Source organism: Zonotrichia leucophrys, chromosome 2, assembly GCF_028769735.1.
Source record: "Zonotrichia leucophrys gambelii isolate GWCS_2022_RI chromosome 2, RI_Zleu_2.0, whole genome shotgun sequence".
NCBI lineage: Eukaryota > Metazoa > Chordata > Aves > Passeriformes > Passerellidae > Zonotrichia > Zonotrichia leucophrys.
This window is the reverse complement of record NC_088171.1, coordinates 127,126,055-127,145,579: the sequence shown is the minus strand read 5'-3', so window position 1 is coordinate 127,145,579 and position 19,525 is coordinate 127,126,055. Positions and strand designations below refer to the sequence as shown.

The window sequence follows — 19,525 nt, the reverse complement described above, 5'->3', positions numbered from 1 at the left end:
AAGTATGCATCACTTCCTTGTGAGTCAAAAAGATGATTCACAGGAATCAAAGCCTTTTTTTCATTAAACTTAGTCCACCTTCTATAAGAGCCTGTAGCATGTATGTAAGATGGTGCATTTCAGCTTCACAAATACTGTATTCTGTCAGGTCTTGCTGTACATTTCAGTCATGAGGCTCACGGAACTCTTGAGTAACATCATGTTAGGTTAATTTGTGTGCATATATTTCAGTAAAATACACAGATATAACCTTTAGGAACTGAGCTTATGCTTACTGTAAGAGAGATCTGGTAGCTGTTGTGGTAATTTATTATTGTACTGTTATAATTTATTACTTTGTTATATGTGAAGAGGTGCCCTTGTGTCTTGTTTCTGACTTCATCCTACTTCCTGTCACAGTGACAACGCATGTGTGCACACACGTGTATTTATATACCTGCATGTGTTGCTTCTTTGAGAAGCAGTAGAGAGTGAAGGCAGAAATCAGACTCCCCCTCACCTTCCAGCATTGGTGAAGTTAGGGGAGGGGTTTGCCTTTTTTAATATAGTAATTTAATATGTTAATTTTTCCAATGGCTACATGGTTTTAGGAGGGAAGGTCTTATTTGCATTCATGAAGTTTGGAGAGAGTTGACATCTCACTTGTGCAAACTATGGGGTTTTAATAGGAACTAGACTTCACACCGGAATATTTTTAGAAAAAAAAATTACTATGGGACAAATGAACAATAAAATAAATTTTCTCTTTAAAGCTAAAGACAGAGTGGAGTTAATGTTTAAGATTTTAATTGAAAATTCACAAGGCATGTAAACTTGAACCTGCTGTTCTGTATGTAGCAGCAGAGAGAAGATGTCAATAGATATGGTACTAATGAACGCCAGTAAGTCCTGAACTGCCTCTAAAGAATACAGAAAAAACTGGTTCATTTCTGCTGGTACTGCTTAAACAGTGAACAAATATCTTTTAATAGAGTTTATCCTTTTCTCAATGTGAATCAGCATATTAGATGCGAGTTGATATTGTCTGTTATTTCAGAATTCACAGTTGCTGCTCAAGCCATATGTTTTCCCCCTTCAGCCTTTTGTGTTCCATCTTGTACAAACAAAACTGGTGCCTGCTTAAGGTGTCAGAAGAGCCAGCTAGGGGTGAATAATGGAGCATGAGCAGAGGGCTGCTTACTGACACCAGTGATTGTAGCATGCTAGCAGGCTTGTGACTTCAGTGAAAGCCTTCTTACTGCTCTTCCTTTTAGGGACAAGAAAGAAATAATTGTGGTTATTTACAGATAGATTTGATTTTTGTTTAGAAAACTATTTATGAGTAGTTGAAATGGATGATCTGGTTTATGAGTGTTGGAGATCTTATCTAAGATTTCCCTTTATCTCTCTGGAGATTGAAGGTTGTGCTCTCCTGAAGTAGTATGTCCTTAATACACAGATTATGTTGTGCAGGTTAAGGAAGAGCCCAGTCAATTCCTGAAGGTCACATAAGCCTTTAGTAGACCATAGCCTTGAGACTGAGCTTTCTACCTGTATGTAGAGAGTGCTAAGGGTTCTCTTCTGGTGCCACTAGTTCTATTGCCATTGTAAGCCTTTACATACTATTTAGAAAGCTACACACTTAGGAGTTTTGGTGGGTTTTTTTTTGGTTGTTTTTTAATTTCTTGGCTCTTCCATTTCAAACCCAAGGAGTGTGTTCTTTTTTGGCGGCCACTTTTCTTTGAGCATGCCGTTGTCATAATCTTTTAACTTGCTTTGGGGAATATTGGAAATGTAGATCATAATGGTGATGTTACTTCATCTCTGTCTTTTATTAATTCTTTTTGATGCTGGCTTTATGATATTTACAGAGTTTGTTTTGCTGATTTTGCATATTATATAAATTAGGCATGTTAACAATTAGTTAATTTGGTCATAATTGATATTTCTAAAGGCTTGGGTACAGTGCCAAAGCTGTGCTATTTGTGCCCTTTTGTTCTCACCTTTTTTTAGTCTTCCTGTCTGTTTAATTTTGTTTGTGTGTTTTAATGCTCTTAAACTATGTTTGGTTTTCTGGCTCATGGACACCTAGTGTTGAAATAAAAAAAATATTTCTGCACTCTGATTCATATGTATTTGATGTTTAATTTTTAATGGAGGAATGAGTGAATTCTGACTGTTGAGTGAAGTTCATTAAAATACCAGTAGAATAAAGTTTTTAATAACTTTACCAGCTGTTGATCTGAGGGAAATGAAGGTAGTTTGAACCAAATATAATGGTGGCTGAAGTTCTCAGTGTGCTGCTATACATAAATGCACCTGGGAAACATGGGTGCATTCTCAATGAAGGTTTAATATTCAAATATTTATATAAGATTTTTAACATGTAGAATAGCATTTAAGTAGCTTTGTCAATATATAGAAAGTTTCTTTTCTTAGGGGGAAGGAATAACTTCTTGCCTTCTCTTGTAGTAGTGAATTGATAGGGGAAAAGCTGGGAATCCATGGCACTATTCAAATCTTGTTAATTCTGTGCTTTTCTACAAAATTATTCTTTGAGATTTTGGCTGTTCAGATTCTACTTTTTAGAATAGTAGAGGACCTGAGAACTGGAAAATAGGCCTTGGAATCTGGGAAGATATTTCAGGAAGTTTCTATTATGTGAGCAGTGTCATTGTTTTGAGAAGGTATCTCTGCTGGTCCCTGAAGTCCCATGTAGTGTGGAAATTTGCCTGTGCAAACTTGACAGCCAAACAAAAAGGAAGCCTATACTTGCCAATGTGTTTGTCATGAGTGAGAGAAACCCTTTAGTTGCCAAGCTATTTCACAAGATGTTTTTATTTCAGAAGGTTGTAAAGAGTGAATACATGTTAAAAAGGGCTTAAATTTTGTGATTTGAATGCTTTTAATTTGTTTTATGTCATAAGTTAGTCTAAAGTCTCACCTGCTTCAATGATTAAGTGATACATAAGAAAAATTTACTTAGCAGCTGTTGCCCTTCAACATTTATGTGAGCACAAACTTAGGCAAAACTTCTGAATTTCACTAAACAGTTTGTTTTAGCAAACATTGTGTATCATGTAGAGCTTCTGATTGAAACCTGACTGTTCAATGATTTGGTGGTTAGTTTTGTTATGGTCTATGGAGCATGTAGTACATATCTGGTGTTGTTACAGTCCTGTTCTGATTTCTTCTGTAGTACAGCATTTTTTGGGGTTTTTTTTAATATCTCTGATCATACAGTACTGAATGACTGAGAGCTACTACAATACAGTCTTCCATACTGGAAATACTAGTGTAGAAAGATGTTTGCTGCTTTGTTTAGCTTATTGGCTTACTGTATAAAAAATTCTCAAAATAGGTTTCTAATCCTATCTTAAAAAATTGCCTTTTCTTTGGCAATGCTTATATCTTTTTTGTTAGTGAATCTAGGTTGAGAAGTGCATCTTTACAAAATTATATGGAAAAGAATTCTCTAGTTCTACTTACATTTAGCTGCAAATATATCTTAGCTCATATAGCTTCATCTTAACTGATAAAATATGCTTTTTCCTAGTGTTTATGAAGTCTTGTGCCATTATGCAGTAAACCTTTTGGTTGTTTGTTTCCTTGTAACCCCATTATTCCTAAGGATTTGAATTCTTTATTCTGAAATAGTCTTTCTGTGTAAAACATTTTCCTTTTCCTTTGTTCTAGTAGGTAATTTTGACTACACTTTGGGAGATGGAGGTCAGAATCTGAGCTTGAAAAAAAATTCTTTCTTTGGTTGGGAACCACTTTCTCAAAAAGCTTATGCTCCATCTGCTGTCATAGTAGTTGACCTGCTTTGCTTCAGCATTTTCTCAGTGATGGATTTTACCTGAAAGTCAGGGTCTAACAGAAACTTATTTCAATAGTAAGAGGGTGTGTTTATAGAGAGAACTCTTCAGTTTTTCTGTAGGTGAAAAGTGGAGAAAAGCAGTTGAAGAGAGGGAATGAATCATTCTGTGAACCCAGTCAGTGTTATATTGCCCAATGGTAACCAGCAGTGCATTTGTAGATCAGAAGTTCTGGTGCAGTAGCTGAGCTGACAGCTCAAACTGTGTGACTGACACTTCTGGCCACTGGAAACAAAGTGGGAAGGTGTGCTTTTACATGGGATTGCAGTAGACTAATATTTAGGGGGTAGGTATGTTTTTTGTGGTGGCTTTGTTGTTTTTTGTGGGGGTGGGTAGTCATAACAAATAAAGATATTAAAGTTCATCAGAATCTTGGTAAATCTACATGTGCTAAAATATGTAAGCCACTATTTGAACTAACTTCTTACAGGTTTGTGTTTTTTTTGTTTGTTTTTCCCCAATTGATACAGGTGGAATCAAGAGATACTTTAAACAGTATTGCCTTGAAATTTGATACAACACCCAATGAACTGGTTCAATTAAATAAGCTTTTCTCCAGAGCAGTCGTTCCTGGACAGGTACTATTACACTATATATGTTACTTATTCAACAAAGTCCTCTTTTACTATATTTCTCATTCCTACCAGAGTGCTAAAGTACTTCTCTTACTGATTTTCTTATTGGCTTTGTAAAAGAATTTTTTCTTTTTTCAGTCTATTCCTTGTGCCTATTAAATAACTGCCGAAAAGGAAACATGTAAGGAAGCTACCTGTGTCCCTTATATAAGATCAGAGGACTTTTAAAACTAAATGTGCTTAATGGTACAATAATAACACTTAGATACAAGCCACATTGTTACTTTGCAAATATAGCAGGCTGTTTATGAGCTCTAGCTCAGCAGACACATTCAGGGTAGAGCTTACAAGCAACATTCCGTGACTGTATATTACTGCCTGCAATTCTCTTTTAATAAATTGAATAATGTTTATGTTCCGCTCTGGAAACTTGATGTTTTTACCAGCAGTATTTGAATTACCATTCACTTATTATAGGTCACTGTTGCCTTTTTTCTCCCCTCCTGTTTTTGCCTTCAATTTTCACTTCTCCTTAAAAGCCAGGCCTGGAAACAAGTGATAGGTCAACTGTGGTGTCAGCCATCAGCCATTTGGTATTTGCCCTTTGTTTGATAAAGTTCTGTGTTCATTTTTGATTTCTCTAGGTAGATTGAATGCATGTCATGGCTGAAATAATGTATTTAAAGTGTGAATACTTTCAGTTGAAATTTTTTTTATATATATTCAGTGAGTCTGTTTCCCTATTGCTCAAATAGTAGACTCACAGCAAGAGAAATATTTGGACACATCTTCCTTGGACACTCTTATTTCTGTCATGCTGTATACTTTTAATGCTTTCTATCTGAACTTCTTCCTCTGTTATTATGATTGAAAATCAAAATTATATCAATATAGCATTTAAAACTTGAAGTGCTAAAATTTCAAGTGCTTTGTTTAGTATTGTTTTTTCCCTCAATTCATAATTTCTTTAAAAGCAATGGGAGCAGAAACAGTTTTGTGTAGCCTAATTTGAGAAAGAATAGTAAATATACCTAAACTGGTGGGAAATCTAAAGTAAATATGAAAGCATAACTAACTTCTAACTACATTATATCTTCTTTATAGATTTTGTATGTTCCTGACCCAGACTACATATCTAGTGTGGACAGCTCCCCCTCTCTAAGTCCTGTAAGTCCCCTATCACCTACATCTTCTGAAGCAGAGCTTGACAAGGCTACAGTAAATGTAGGTATACCTATTGTCCTTAAAATTAATTTTCCCTTACATATAAATGATACAAGATAAATGTTATAGATGCTATGCTTTCTTCTTAAACTGTCCTTTTGTTTTGGGCAGATAGTATTAGACAGTATTTGGAGTTGAAAGTAAAATTATTCATTTTAAAAAGTAAAGACAAGATTTTAATCTTTGTAAGTTATAGTTTTCAAATGTGAAAACTGATTTGACAGCAAATTACTTGTAGCAAAATACTGTCATTGCACACGGAAATCTTCAACAGTTACTGTTGCATTTCTGTATTTGTTACATTTCAGAGCTTATTAAACATTTGTCTTAATCTTATTGATGGTTTTGGCAGACAAGATGTATTGGTAGGAATGCTCAGTTTCCCCCTGCTTGCTCTAGAGGTGTCAGAGAGAGTTCTCTAGTTTCATGTTGCAAAATGAAGTTTAAAAAGGGGTTTCGGTGAAGGACTAGTGCAGAATTAATTGTAGCTGACTTTTACTCAGTAGTTCTACATTTGTAGACTTTCAAAATGCTAAAAATGTTTAGTGGTCTGTATTGGGCTGTAATTCAACTCAAATGGAGATTTTTGGGTTGGAGCTGACTTTGTAGAAAGAAGTATGTCTTTCCAGGAATACTGGTTTGCTGTCAGCAGCATCCCATAGGGAACAGTCCAACCAGGAAGATTCAGTATTTGAGCCTGAGCTGCTCTGCAGCTTTTCTGCTATGATCTCATTTGGATGTTTCTTCATGCATCACCACTGTTCTTTTCCCAGTTATTATCTTTTCCTCTCAAATAAGAAATTTTCTTGTAAAGTCTATGGTGGTCCTTCTGCTGAGAATCACTCTTTGGTTTTGCTGTGATCTCATTTCTCTGTCTTAGCATGCCAGTTTTTATGTCTGTCTTTGGTGCTGAATAATTTCTTTTGTGTTTGATGGCAAACTGAGGGTGGTGTAGCACAGTAAGCAAACTCACCTGCAATACATTCTTGTATCATAAATCTTCTAGCTATATCAGTCTCAGAAACACCTATCCATGTAACATATGTTATAAGAAGTTACTAGAGAGAAAAGTTATCAATTTTACTGTTGGAAATCTGAGCTTTTCCTACAGATTCCATTCCAGAAAAATACCTTATGCTTTCTTTTGTCAATTATTTTGTGTTTCTCTTAGCATATAGTAGGTAAAGAGATTTAACCATACCATTTGTTTGAAAACTTTTTGTTGACTGTATGCTCATTTGAGAGATAAAATCTTGCAAGTGTAGAAGAAACAAAGTAAATGAAAACACTTAAAAACCTCTTCTGCAAAAGATGTTTTTCATTTAGTGCAGTCAGTCCCATGCTAGTAACAAGTGGAATGTTAAATTTCATTTAACTGATGAGCAAAATAGTTATGCGACAATAAAGTATCTTGTTACATGTCGTGGATCATCACATGCAATTCTTAAATTCTTCAAGGAAGGTCAGATTAGTAATGCGACAATATATAATGTAATTATTTTGTTTCTGAGGGCTTTCAAAGTACATTAAGGAAAGAAGAAATATTTGTCAGAAAATCAAGGAACAGAAATCACTTGTACTTGTCAGTGTGGACTGTGTGCATTTGGTTTTGTTTTCAGTCTTTAACAGCTCAAAAGACACTGTACTTCTATGGGAGCAGTTAAGGCTGGAGGGTTTTGTTCTTCATCATAGCACCTGTCTTTCATGGTTTCTTTTCTCTTTTTGCTGATGGCTATTATGAAGGAGAGACATACTAGTATACATTCTCTAATGCTCTCTTGATTTCTGTCTCCCAGTTTTGACTCCAGGTTTGCAGTTTAAATTTGAGCATGTGTCAAGGTAAAGATGTGTTCCTCTGCTTATATAATGTAAAGGAGTCTTCTCTCTGCTCTGGTCAATAGAATCAGTGATTTCTTGTTACAGATTTAGTAAGAAGGCTAACAAATATCTGAATGCCTGTTCAGTCAAAAATAAGCTGACATGTTCTATTCTTGTTCTTTTGTTTTATTGAGAATTGGAGTAGCTTGCCACAGCCATAAGGCTAGATACAAACCAGCATGTGGCTGATAAAAGACCTGCATAACTTTTTGTTAAAGCTGGGAAGTTTTTGGTAGGGGTTTTTTGTTGGTTTTATTTTTTTGTTTTTTAATTTTGCTACACTTAAGCTTTTATTCTGTATTTCAATAAATTTGTTGCTGTCAGTAAGACTGTGTAAGAACTAGCTTAGATTTTGAAGCTTTTCTGGTGCTGCTGGGTTTTTGAAAGATTTATTCATTCAGCAGTTTTAGGCACATATTTGAGAAGATCCTATATGCTTTGCTACCTATAAAGCTTAAATTCCACTTCAAAATAATATGTAGTGACAAGGGCATCATCATTAAATTGGAAAGTCTACCACTGTGGTGGTGCATCCCACTGCCCCTCACTTTCCCAGGCCATACTGGGGTCTGAGATTGTGTCATGTTGGCAATATGATGAGAAATAGCTGGCTTATTCAGAGTGGGCTTGGATATCAGCTGAGCACTTTCAGAACCACTTGCTGAGTTATGTGTCACATGAGTGACCCTGTAGTTTTCAGTAGGAAGGCGTATGTGGAAGGAGAATTAATCTCCAGGAGCAGCTTTTTCAGCAAAATTCAATTTAGTGTCCTGTATATTGTTTTGGTTTTTTGGTTGATCTGTAATGAATGTTGAAAGATGCTGGCAAAGGCTAAAGTAGTGCCTGAGAGATGATGAACTGAAAACAGTTGTTCATAATGTTCCTAGATATGATTAAAGGCATTTATCTGCAATCTGTGCTGGTGAATAGAACTGAACAGGAAAGCAGAAAACCAAAGGAAATGTGGGAGTTCCTGTTTTCTAAAAATAGTAATATTGTATTAGTAACTAAAAATAGCAATTATGTATGAAATTGAGGCCTTTAGATGTGGGTGAAGCTCCAAAACAGGGTTTCTGTGCCTATAAAATAGGCTTTGGTGAAGTCTGTCTACTGTTTATATTTCATTTAAAAACTAATTTTTTCATTGTCTGTCCTGTCCCTAGGGTTTTGTGTGCACTACTTAGTTGGATATACTGATAGATAGTGAGGTAGATAACTCTGTTATCTTCCCAGGGAAGTAATGAAGGTAATCCTCTAAAAGTTAAATCCAGGCATGTGAATGACAAAGATGGTTGGAAACAGCCAAAGAGAATTTACCAAGGCTATATCATACCTGGCAACACTGATTGCTTTCAGTGAGGAAATGACAGGCTCAGCAGATGAGGGAAGGCATGTTTCTTACCCTGGCTAGAGCCAGGCCCTTGACACTGCTCCAAAGCAGCCTTGTTAAAATACTGGAAAAATGAACTGAATGGATAGAGTAGAACATGGGCCAGAAACATTGCCAGGATCATTGTGTTCAAACTTATTCAGCGTTTGTATATATGATTTTTTAAAAATCTTTTTTAGAATCATAGACTGGGTTGGGTTGGAAGGGACCTTAAAGATACCCAGTTCCAACCCCTCTGCCATAGACAGGGACACCTTCCACTAGACCAGGTTACTCACCCCCCCATCCAGCCTGGCCTTGAACACTGTTTGCTGTCTTGGTGGTCAGTTTCAATCCTTGAGTCCCTGTTGGGGCAGTTCTTTTATAATCTGTCCATCAGTTACCTGACTGGTCACATTACACAGCAGAAAATGTCCAGGAGTTGATATTGAAAAAAGCAAGTTGCTAAGTTCTTCTTTGTTTCTTTCTATTTCCTTTCAGGATTCAGATGGAGTCCAGCAGAAGGAGTCAGCTGTCTCGCCAGCACATGCGTGTGTTCGTCCTTCAAGAGTGGTATCATCCACCTCCGAAGAGGAGGAAGCATTTACAGAGAAATTTCTGAAAATTAATTGCAAGTACATCACTAATGGCAAGGTACTGAAACATTCAGGCTTTACTGTTACTGTATAGAATCTAATAATAAAACATGTTTAAAGTATAAACACAGAGTAGACTAGTCGGGGTTGAATAGACGAATCAACTCACATGCATATGTCTGTATAAATATACTAATTTTTTTAACTTACTGTTTCCTTTGGGTTCTCCAGGCCTCTTGTTCAGGACATGATTGATGCAAGAAGTTGATGTGTGACAGACATCTCTGATGCTGTACTGTTACATAAATCTTGTATGTTGAGGGCATGAGGTCTGTTTGTTCCTTATGTTAATATCTCTCTTAGGTAGTTTTCTTTACTTACAGTAGGCAAAAACATGTATTAAACTGTGCTATGAAATATGCAGCTGCAAAGCTTTGCTTCCTTTTTTTTTTTTTTTTTTTTTTTAAGCAGGACAGGGTGAGCAGAATAAACTTCTGATTCTGCAAACAAGTTCTGTATTGTTCACCATTTGGCTTGGTGTGGTATGGTAGAAACCTTGATTTTGTTTTTTTCTTTGAAGCAGTTAGAGTTCTTTCAATAGCATCGTTACACAAAATGCCTCCAAGTTAGTGACACTTAATTAACATCTGTTTAACTCATAAGTGCTCAATTCTTGCACTGACTTCTAGGGACTGAGGTAAAGTGTTTTGACATTATCTCAGAGCACTTTACCAAAAATCAAAATATATTGCTCCACTACCTCACAGAAAAATTACTAGTAGACACTTTATCTATGAAAAATGCCTTCACTCAATGAATGCAATAAAATTCCAAGTACTTGTAATTTTTCTTCCTTTGCCTGAAGTTCAGGTGTGTGTATAGAAATACCACTGTTTCTGTGTTGTTCAGCAATAGGTTTCCAGATAAGGTACACTAATGATAAACAGGTTAATAAAAGTCTTCTAAAATTGTGATTTTTGATTTTTTGGCTGATGGGGAAAGGATTGCAAATCTGTGTGTCTAGGCTTGAAGCCTTTTGACAATATATGTGTATTGACAAAAGCTGCTTGTTAGAAGTTGGTGAAGCAAGTACTGGAACAGCTTTCTTTTTACTTTGTTCTGCTTTGCAGGCAATTTTTTTTCACTTGCAGTGTTCTGTCTGTAGGTGACTTTTTTAGGTTGATCCTAGGCACATCCTTACTTATCAGTTTTAAGTGCTGTTATGCAGAGGAATTGAGATCTGTGAGCCTTTGTTAGAAATTGGATGTACTGGAAAAAATCTGAGGTAAAAATTTACAGCATATTATTTATGTGCTGTAATTTTTCCTCAAGATATTACAGGGAGTATTAATGGTCTTTGGCTTGCAGCATTACAGCCTATTTTCTAAGTGCTTCAGGGAGAATTTTGTTTGTAAAAAGTTGTATAACTCATTGCAGTGTCCATACTCGGGGAGGTGGGTGGGAGAAAAATGAATACTGACTTGCTCAGATTCAAATGCCAGATCTTGTAAGTTCAGCATGTAATTTAGACTTTGTGCCACATATGGTAAGAATGTCCTCTTGAATGTTGTCTTGCCTCTCCTTGATACATCCTCATTATGCAGGATGATAAACTTGCAAAAGTTTTCTGGAGAAAGCTTAAAACGTTCATCCTTTGCCTTCTACTCTGAAAGGGATCTTTGAAGCTCATAGTTAGCCATTCTTTAGGGCTTTGGTTGTGAAGTCTGTCATCACTGTGACTGCTGCTTGTAGGCTGAAATCTAGTGAAGGCCTATTTTACAGTGTGTCTGTACAAAAGGGCTTTCATTAGGGTAAGATTGTCTAATTTCTCACTTTTTAAAACTGCTTATTCTATATGTGGTTGGAGTTGCATTTAGTCACTTGCATTTAGTGACTTTCTGGACAAGCACAGAGGAATCCTCTGAGGAGCAGTGTTTGGAACCTGGAATGTTTGCTCTGTTCATTGCACTTGCTCTTGGGTTAGCTGGTTATGACTACTGATGGAGGCAGGGTGTTGAGCACGGTAAGAGGCAGGACCATGGGAATATTCTGTACAGACAATAAATCAGTGTGACCAGTGTGCTGCAGTCACACCTTGACTTGCTAGGTGTGCCCTGTCTTACAGCTGCACTGTTGGCTTCTACTGTAGAAAAGTGTGCTGCTCGGGGTTTTCTTTCTTCTTTGCACTGTTCCTTGTGCCAGAAGAAAGATACTGTAAAAAGTCTGCATGATTGTAACTGAAACTAGTTAGGGAAATTTGGAATTCCTTTTTATTTTTGCTATGTTTTACTTAACTGTTTTGAAATGTAGTAGGTAAAGGAAAATTACTAATACCGAGACTTGAAAAAACCCAAACCACTGACCTGGAAATATAAGCACAGAAAACACACATTTATTGCTCATTAGGTGAAAAGGAGCATAATGATGAGGTTCAAAACTCCTACAAGAGACAAGACATAAAAGAAATGTTATTTTCACGATAAAAGATTCATAAATCATAAATTACAGTTTTTATTTAACCTCGTGTGTTCAAGAATGCAGTGGAATTATTTAGAGAATTTACCTTTGAACTTCTTGTTAGGAATCCTTTCAAACTTTCTTAGAACTGTTTTACTAAGCTGCTTAATCTTAATGCATGGGCTCACCAATGTGATTGTTTGGCTTTAAACCTCCCTTTATAATGATTGTTCAGATTTCCATCTCAGGTTTTACATGGGAATTAGAGCTTCCCTTTCCTGAGGTGTAAGGAATTTTAATGGTAAGATAACACAACTGATTCAGAACTGAATATCTACATGTGCAGTTTAATCTACCTTCCATATGTATGTTTTTATGTATCTGGATTAATATTTTCTAGAGCAGCTTTAAGACTCAAGGGATCTATTTTTTTTTTTAATAACCTAGAATTTCCACATGGTTTCTAGTAATAGAATGGCTTAGCATTTCTCTTTGAGGATCTTAAATCAGAATTTCACCTGAACAGAATTTTACTTCATGTCTCTAAAATCTGTTGCATACAGGAAACTTAATTTCTACAAGTGCTGTTTTGGGGAGTTTTGTTCCAGAACCAGAACTTCCTGTAACAGTATCGTGTTGAACTACTTAGTAGCTGCATGCAGAGTCTAGTTTGTATTTCATTTTCATAGTATTTTTTCTCTCAACTACTTAGTAATTATGGTCCAAGAGAAACAAGTCATTGGTTATTTTGTGGAGGATGCCCTAAAAATCTGTTTCCCAGGGTTCTGTAGCAACATTGAGTTGTTTATAGATGTTCATCTTTTAAATTATTTTTCCCCAAGGACTAGAAAATGAGGAGATTAGAGCAAACATCAGTAGACTGGAGTCATGTAGCAGTTGGTAGCGTGTATGCCATTGTCCAGTGTTTTTGCTTGAGCTTGTGCTCTGATTTGCAGATCTCTAACAACATTGTTAGCACAAATAATTCTTGTGGCTATATTGAAAAATTGAATTTGTAAAAATTTGAGTCAAAGAGCTTTTCTGAAATGTTAAGTGAGTATTTGATTTATTTTAAAGGGATCTGGGCTGAAGACCCAACTTAATAGCCCACAAAGGAGAAGCTGGGTTCATCTTTTTTTTTAATATTGGTAGATAAGGGCTTTGTTTTTCATAAATAAGCCCCATAATATTCTTCACTTTGAAGAATATATTCACACTCAAAATATTTTCAGTAGCTTAACCAGGTCAGAGAAGGAGCTTGGGAACTTTTTCCTTGCTCCAAAGGCAAGGAACCAAGGAGATTATATATGGGGAGCAGACTAGGCTCTCATTCATCTTTGGTGTTTATAAGATGGCAGGGGAGGTTAGTTTGTTGGAAGTTACTTACCAAGAACAGCATTACAGAATCATTCAGGTTGGAAAATGCCTCTAAGGTCAAGTCCAATCTTTTCCTGATCACCATGTTGGTGATGAGACCATGGCACTAAGCGCCACATCCAGTCAGTACTTGAACCTCCTGGGAAGGTGACTCCACCACTTTACTGGACAGCCCATTCCCGTGCTTAACAATCCTTTTTGTAAAGAAGTTCCTCTTGATGCCCAGCCTAAACCTCCTCTAGCACACCTTGAGGCCATTTCTTTTTGTCCTGTCCCTGGTTGCCTGGGAGAAGAGGCCAATGCCCACCTGGCTACAACCTCTTCTCACATAGAGAGTAATAAGGTCCCTCCTGAGCTGCTTCTTCTCCAGGCTGAACAAGCCTAGCTCCCTGTGCTGCTGCTCACAGGACTTAATCTCTAGACCATTCACCAGCTTAACTGTTATTTTATGAACTTGCTCCAGCTCCTCAATGTGTTTCCTGAATTGAGGGATCCGGAACTGAACACAATATTTGACATGTGGCTTCCCAGTGCTAAGTACCAAGTGACAATCTCTGCCCTGGTCCTGCCAGCCACACTATTGATACAGAGATACTCCAGGGTTTTTTCTGGCATCACCTTTATTACCCATTCCTGGATATTTTATTATATGACTGTGGCATCTGCTGCCATAGTGCACAAATATATATGAGTAACCAGAAAAGTTGTTTTAGAGCCTTAAATGATGAGTGCATGATACTAAAATGCTCAGGAGTTCATCATTGTGTACTCTGATACAATAGTTCTGGAGTATGAGTATTTTAGGAATGCTAACATAAAAATCTGTCTGATGCTTCATTTCCAACAAGGAAATAAAGTTTCAGATATTTCCTTTAAAGAACAGATGCAATTTTTTCTTGACTTACGCAAAGCTGTGGTGTTAGCTCTCAAATGTTGAAGTTGCTGCAGTTCCCATCTCTCAGGAAAGACTGAGCATAATGAGCAGTTGGCCAAAGGCTTGTGTGCTCCCACTTGTATGTTTTGTTCTGATGTTCTTTTTTCCTCCCAGAAACAACAGCACTTGGTTTCTGTCCATACTAGAAACAACATCTATTGAGTAATAGGTTTAAGGAAACTTTTACTCCTGCAAACAAGGTAGTAAAGACAGAAGGTATTTTTCCTTTAAGAGTCATAGAAATTGTAAGAGCAAGTGTCAGAAACATTGGCATGTCTGAAAATTAGTAACTAAAATCTGCAGCCAAACAAAATGCTTCTTTATCTGGCTCTTACCTGAGCATTGCTTAGCTACCTGGGTTAACATTCAGTGATCCTTGGAGATAATAATGAAAAGTGACAGAAATACTAATGCTAATTAATGTATTATTAGGAACTTAATTGTTATTAATTTGGAGCAGCAGTTCCTCTCTAGAAAAGTATACTAAGGTGTTCATCTAGTAACTGTGGACCATGTCTAGTAACTTGTGGACCAGAATTGTTGCATTATGCTTTTTAGGTAGATAAGGATGAAATAGGTCATCTCTTGTTAAGGTGCTATAAATCTCTTGTTTTCAAGATACCTCTGTAATCTTTCATATCCTTATAGTAATTGCAAGTGAAGTGTTTGATCAGCCACTTTGTCAAATCCAGATAAAAGTCTGCTAGGTCTGAATTCTCAATTTCTATTGCTGTAGTAAATTTTACATGGAAATACACTTTCCAATTAATTTTCATGTTGAATACCTGCCTACCTATTGGTGTTGAGGGTTTCTTCTAAGGTCAAGATAAGTTTTTATTATTTCTAGCTGTGTCTTTGAGGCTGCAGAGGTAAGCTTTAATCCTTAATTCTATTCAATGTACCAGTTTGGGATTCTTTGCCATTAGGTGGATCATTGTCAGTCTTCTCTAGGAAGCTTCTGTTTACAATAGAAGGTCTCTTAAACTTCTTTTTCTTATATAGTGAGTAGCCTTGCACACGCACAGATTTTTGTCCTTGATATCACGGTGTTTGCTTAAGATACTAACAAGCCTGGCTTGTGGGTTTTGGGAGGGGTAAGTTGGTGTTTTCTGAACTGCTCAAACTGATTCTGAAGCAAGACAACTGAAATTAGTGGTTTATGTGGAACTGGTTCTTCATACATATTATTCTGAAGATGTGACTCAAATATTCAGATGAGCCATGTCAAACATATGAAGCTTTTTTTCTTTAATCAATTTTGGGCCTGTGCTTTCAGCTGAGGCAGTCTTATCTGTGCTCTTGAAAGCAAGTCATAAAGCATTGGAGTTTGTTGACACAAATGATATCTTAGTTGTGACAGCACATCCCTTGACAGAAAAATATCATCTCTTTATTGCCTCAAAAGCTTTAGCACTTCCTGTGAACTTAATTTATTGAGAAAGGTTCATGAGATAGCGGACAAATGAGGACCATATTATTCTGGAAATGAAGAGCTCTCTAGTGAGCTCAGTTACTGGTTTTTTCTACTGAGTAATACCTAATTGTGGAAGTTGGTGTTGAACACTTAAATCCTTCAGATAGAGCAGTCATACAGCCTTACTGTTTTCTCTTCAGCCTGGCTGTTTTGAAGATCCACATGCAGTATTTGGGCAGTGAAAGAACGGAATAGGATATTTTGGTTGGAAGGGACCTACAGTGATCATCTAATCCAACTGCGAGCAAGACTATGACAATTTCTGGGTCAGATCTAGAGAGTATTAATAAAATTCCATTTTCATGACCATTGATGAAAGAGCTCAAATGTAGAAAAGCTGTTGCTTTTTTGTTTTAATTATGCACTGAATTGACAGAAGTTATATTTGTCAAAAGAGAAGCAGTCATTCTGAGTAGACTCGTTGACTTCTGCAGTTTTGTTAAATTTGTTTGTAGACTACAATAGATATAACAAAATGTAGACTTCTCTTGACAGTTATCCTCTTGGAGGACAACCTTGAAAGTCCATTTCCACAATACAGGGCTAGGAAAGAAATGGCCGTAACAGCCTTGTTTCAGTACTTTAAACACCTTGGAAGTATGTAGCTGTCTTCTGCTGACTTCAAAGTCTTCAGCACGTGTGTTGCACTCTAAAAGATGTATATGAAATCTGATTAAGCACTGAATGACTAAAAGACTCAAACACAGATGCTTGGGTTGCTTTTGAGACATGTCTTCATTTTTCTGTACTAGAAATAGCATTGGTCATTGTTGAGACTTTAATAACACTTTTGCTTTGGTTGAGGTTTTTTTATAACTTGCACTTTTGTTTTTACTGGTTGGTAAAAATCTTTGTTTTCCTACTGTGAAGGTCATCAACCATCACCTGGGAACAAAATTTCTCCAGTTTAGAAGAACTGTATCTGTGTTTGTGCTGTGCTAATGTCTTCTCAAAACCAAATTGAAAACAGTCTCCTCCAATACACACCCTTAATAATAGTTATGAATGTTTTATCAGTAAGGTAAATATTTAATTCCTTCAACAGCATGTGAACTGAGTTCTTGCGTGAAAATTTGGAATGACTGACAAGATTTGTAAAGTCTTTAGGAGTCAACATCTGTAACTGAAGTGTTCCTGTCACTCTACTTAAAGCTAGGTTTTCTTCTGTTCATAGTTTTAGCTCAAACTCCACTGTTCCAACAGCTAAATTAATTTCTTTAGCAGGCAATCACTGTTTGCATGTGTTTCTAACTTTTTTGTTCAAACAGAATTGAACATATTGTAAATTAACTTTGTTTTTATACTTGTATTGTATAAGAACCCTACAATTCATAGTATGAATATAAACCTCAAAGTTTTTCATAGTTAAATTTTAAGCTCTGCTTGCATTCGTGTACTGCAGTAGTATCATTGTGATTAAAACCATCCAAAGTTTCGTCTTTGATAATCTTGAGTCTTTTTTATTCTAGTTTCATTCTGTAAATGTTTCTCAATCAGTCATCGTGTCCATTAAGTTAGAAGGATTTGCATCAGCCTCTCTGTTACTTTTGTGTAAAATAAATTAGGATAAATAATAGGTTTTTAAGGTCTCTCTAAATAAATACTAGAAAGTGAGACAGAATACTTAAGAGTCAAGTTTTAGACAAAAATTGCTTTCAAACCTACCAGTTAAGTCCCTGTGGTTATGTGGGAAGGATGTCTCCTTATCTCAGAGGAGCTGTTTAGTGTGTTCTTCAGTGTGTAAGGTTTCTCTTATGTTACTAAAACCAGTTATTGATTACTTGTGAGGAATAAAACTGTTTTATTTTGGGAAAGCAGGTGGTATTAATTTGCTTCCCCATAAAAAGTTACAGTTTCTTGTGTTTAACAGTGACTTAGTAGCATAACAGCTTGCTTAAAAATAAATTAAAAATGGCTTTATTAAAAAAAATTAGAAAACACCTTTTTCTCACTGAAAAATGAAGAATAAGCTGAAATTTTAAGGAGAAAAATTACCACTTCTTTTCCCTCTCATTTTAGGGTACGGTCAATGGTGTGCTGCTAGTGACGCCAAATAATATAATGTTTGATCCTCATAAAATGGATCCTCTGGTCCAAGAGAATGGCTGTGAAGAATATGGCATCATGTGTCCAATGGAAGAAGTGATGTCAGCTGCTCTGTATAAGGAAATTGTGGACAGCAAAATTAAGGAGTCATTAAGCATGTAAGATAGAACAGTATTTGTAAAGCTTTGAGTAAATCTGACCTGTAGCCACATTGTTGACCATACAAAACTAGCAAACCAGCATTTTCCTTCTTTTTCTTGTTAGGAAAGAATATCAAAGATTGGCTTGGAAAGATCCTATAGGAAGTTTGCTTTGCCTTCAGTTCTCACATCCTATATATGATGCAGGATAAATCTTCTTCTGTATACATGGATACTAATTTTCTCCAGTAGTCTCTTATAGAGATCTGCAGTACCACATAATTTCTTTTGTCCTTTCCCTGCTATGGAAACAGTAGTCAATGTTGTTTGGTTCTTCAATAATTTAAAAACTGGTATTCAAAATAAGAAAGTGCAGCTTTGACAATTTTAGGTACAAATTTTTATTATTTAGCATTTTTCACTTGCTTCTCAATCTTGTTGCTCTGACAAATAATTTAAACTAATTTTCTAAGATTTGTATATATTATCCTGAGCCTAGGAGTATGTTTTTCTCCCTTTATGGCTAGGGGAGGGACTGCATATTCACCTTAGGTATAGTCTTTTTTTGGCGTAAACAGTAAATTTGTATTGGTGAATCTAAGCACTGGTGTTTAGTGCAGCAGACATTTAAAATCAAATTTGAAGAGCATTAGAGAAATCTTTGTTCCGTTCTCTCTGGTTTTTCTATGGCGAGCTTTTATATTGTCATCATAAAAAGATAAAATCTATCTTGAAATCCAAAAAAATTAAAAACAAATCATGTCACCTTTACCTTTCATAGCCCATAAAGCACAAACATTTGCAGAGTGCCTCAATTATCTAGCTGTAGGGAAGTGGGCTTCTTTTACCAGGAGAGTGAAAAGCTGTTTGCTTGATGTGTAATGCTATACCCTACTTAAAATAGTTACATTTTTTAAGATAATCAGTGACTCATAAAAAATATCCTCTTACAGTTTAAATAGGTAGTATCCTAAGCACGTCTTTCTTGATAATCTTAACTGTATGGACACTCAGAAGTAGTAACTTGCCTCATACCATTTATGGAGCTCAGTTTTGTCATAAACCTGGGAATGAACAGGTATCTTGGCATGGTCTTGTTTGCTGCCCAATGTCATGTGTCTGTTGAAAGGCAACTGAAATACATGTTGCTACAGTAGTACTTTTGGGGCTTTTGATGTAGAATGATGATGCCTTCAGCATATTTTTTTTCTGGAAGTTTATTTTCCAGACTGAGTTTTAAAAAGTAGCTCGCAGTTCCTATTTCAATTGATAGACAGTGGAAAGATTTAGATAACTCTATGCTTGAGTCATGTTATTGCAGTTGCAAAACAAGTATTTTTCTAAACTGCTTAGTTTGTTAATGACTTAATGATGCTATTGATTTTTGTGCTCTTGTAGCACATGCATTTTCTCTTTTGTTTATAATATGAAAGCATGTGGAATGAAAACGTGTCTGCTAATAAAAGGTCATACTCTGCATTCAGAGGCCTGTATGCCCAATTTGATTTATCTTTCTTGTCAGCTGTATGAACTAGTGGGTGGAACACTAGCTGCTAGCATTTTCTTCAGTCCCTGCACTTTTGTGACTTAGCTAAATA

General features: G+C 36.1%; 1 protein-coding gene across 12 annotated transcripts in view; it reads left to right on the top strand.

Moving 5' to 3' along the window:
- OXR1 (oxidation resistance 1) overlaps window positions 1-19,525 on the top strand; it is a 260,724-nt gene that overhangs the window by 201,780 nt on the left and 39,419 nt on the right. For 11 of the 12 annotated variants that reach the window (XM_064706317.1, XM_064706325.1, XM_064706326.1 and 8 more), the window contains 4 exons: window positions 4,328-4,435; window positions 5,537-5,656; window positions 9,405-9,557; window positions 17,761-17,945. In XM_064706317.1, the coding sequence (XP_064562387.1) occupies window positions 4,328-4,435; window positions 5,537-5,656; window positions 9,405-9,557; window positions 17,761-17,945 (566 nt within the window). The remainder of the gene's footprint in view (window positions 1-4,327; window positions 4,436-5,536; window positions 5,657-9,404; window positions 9,558-17,760; window positions 17,946-19,525) is intronic. The other variant, XM_064706328.1, reaches the window with a different exon arrangement.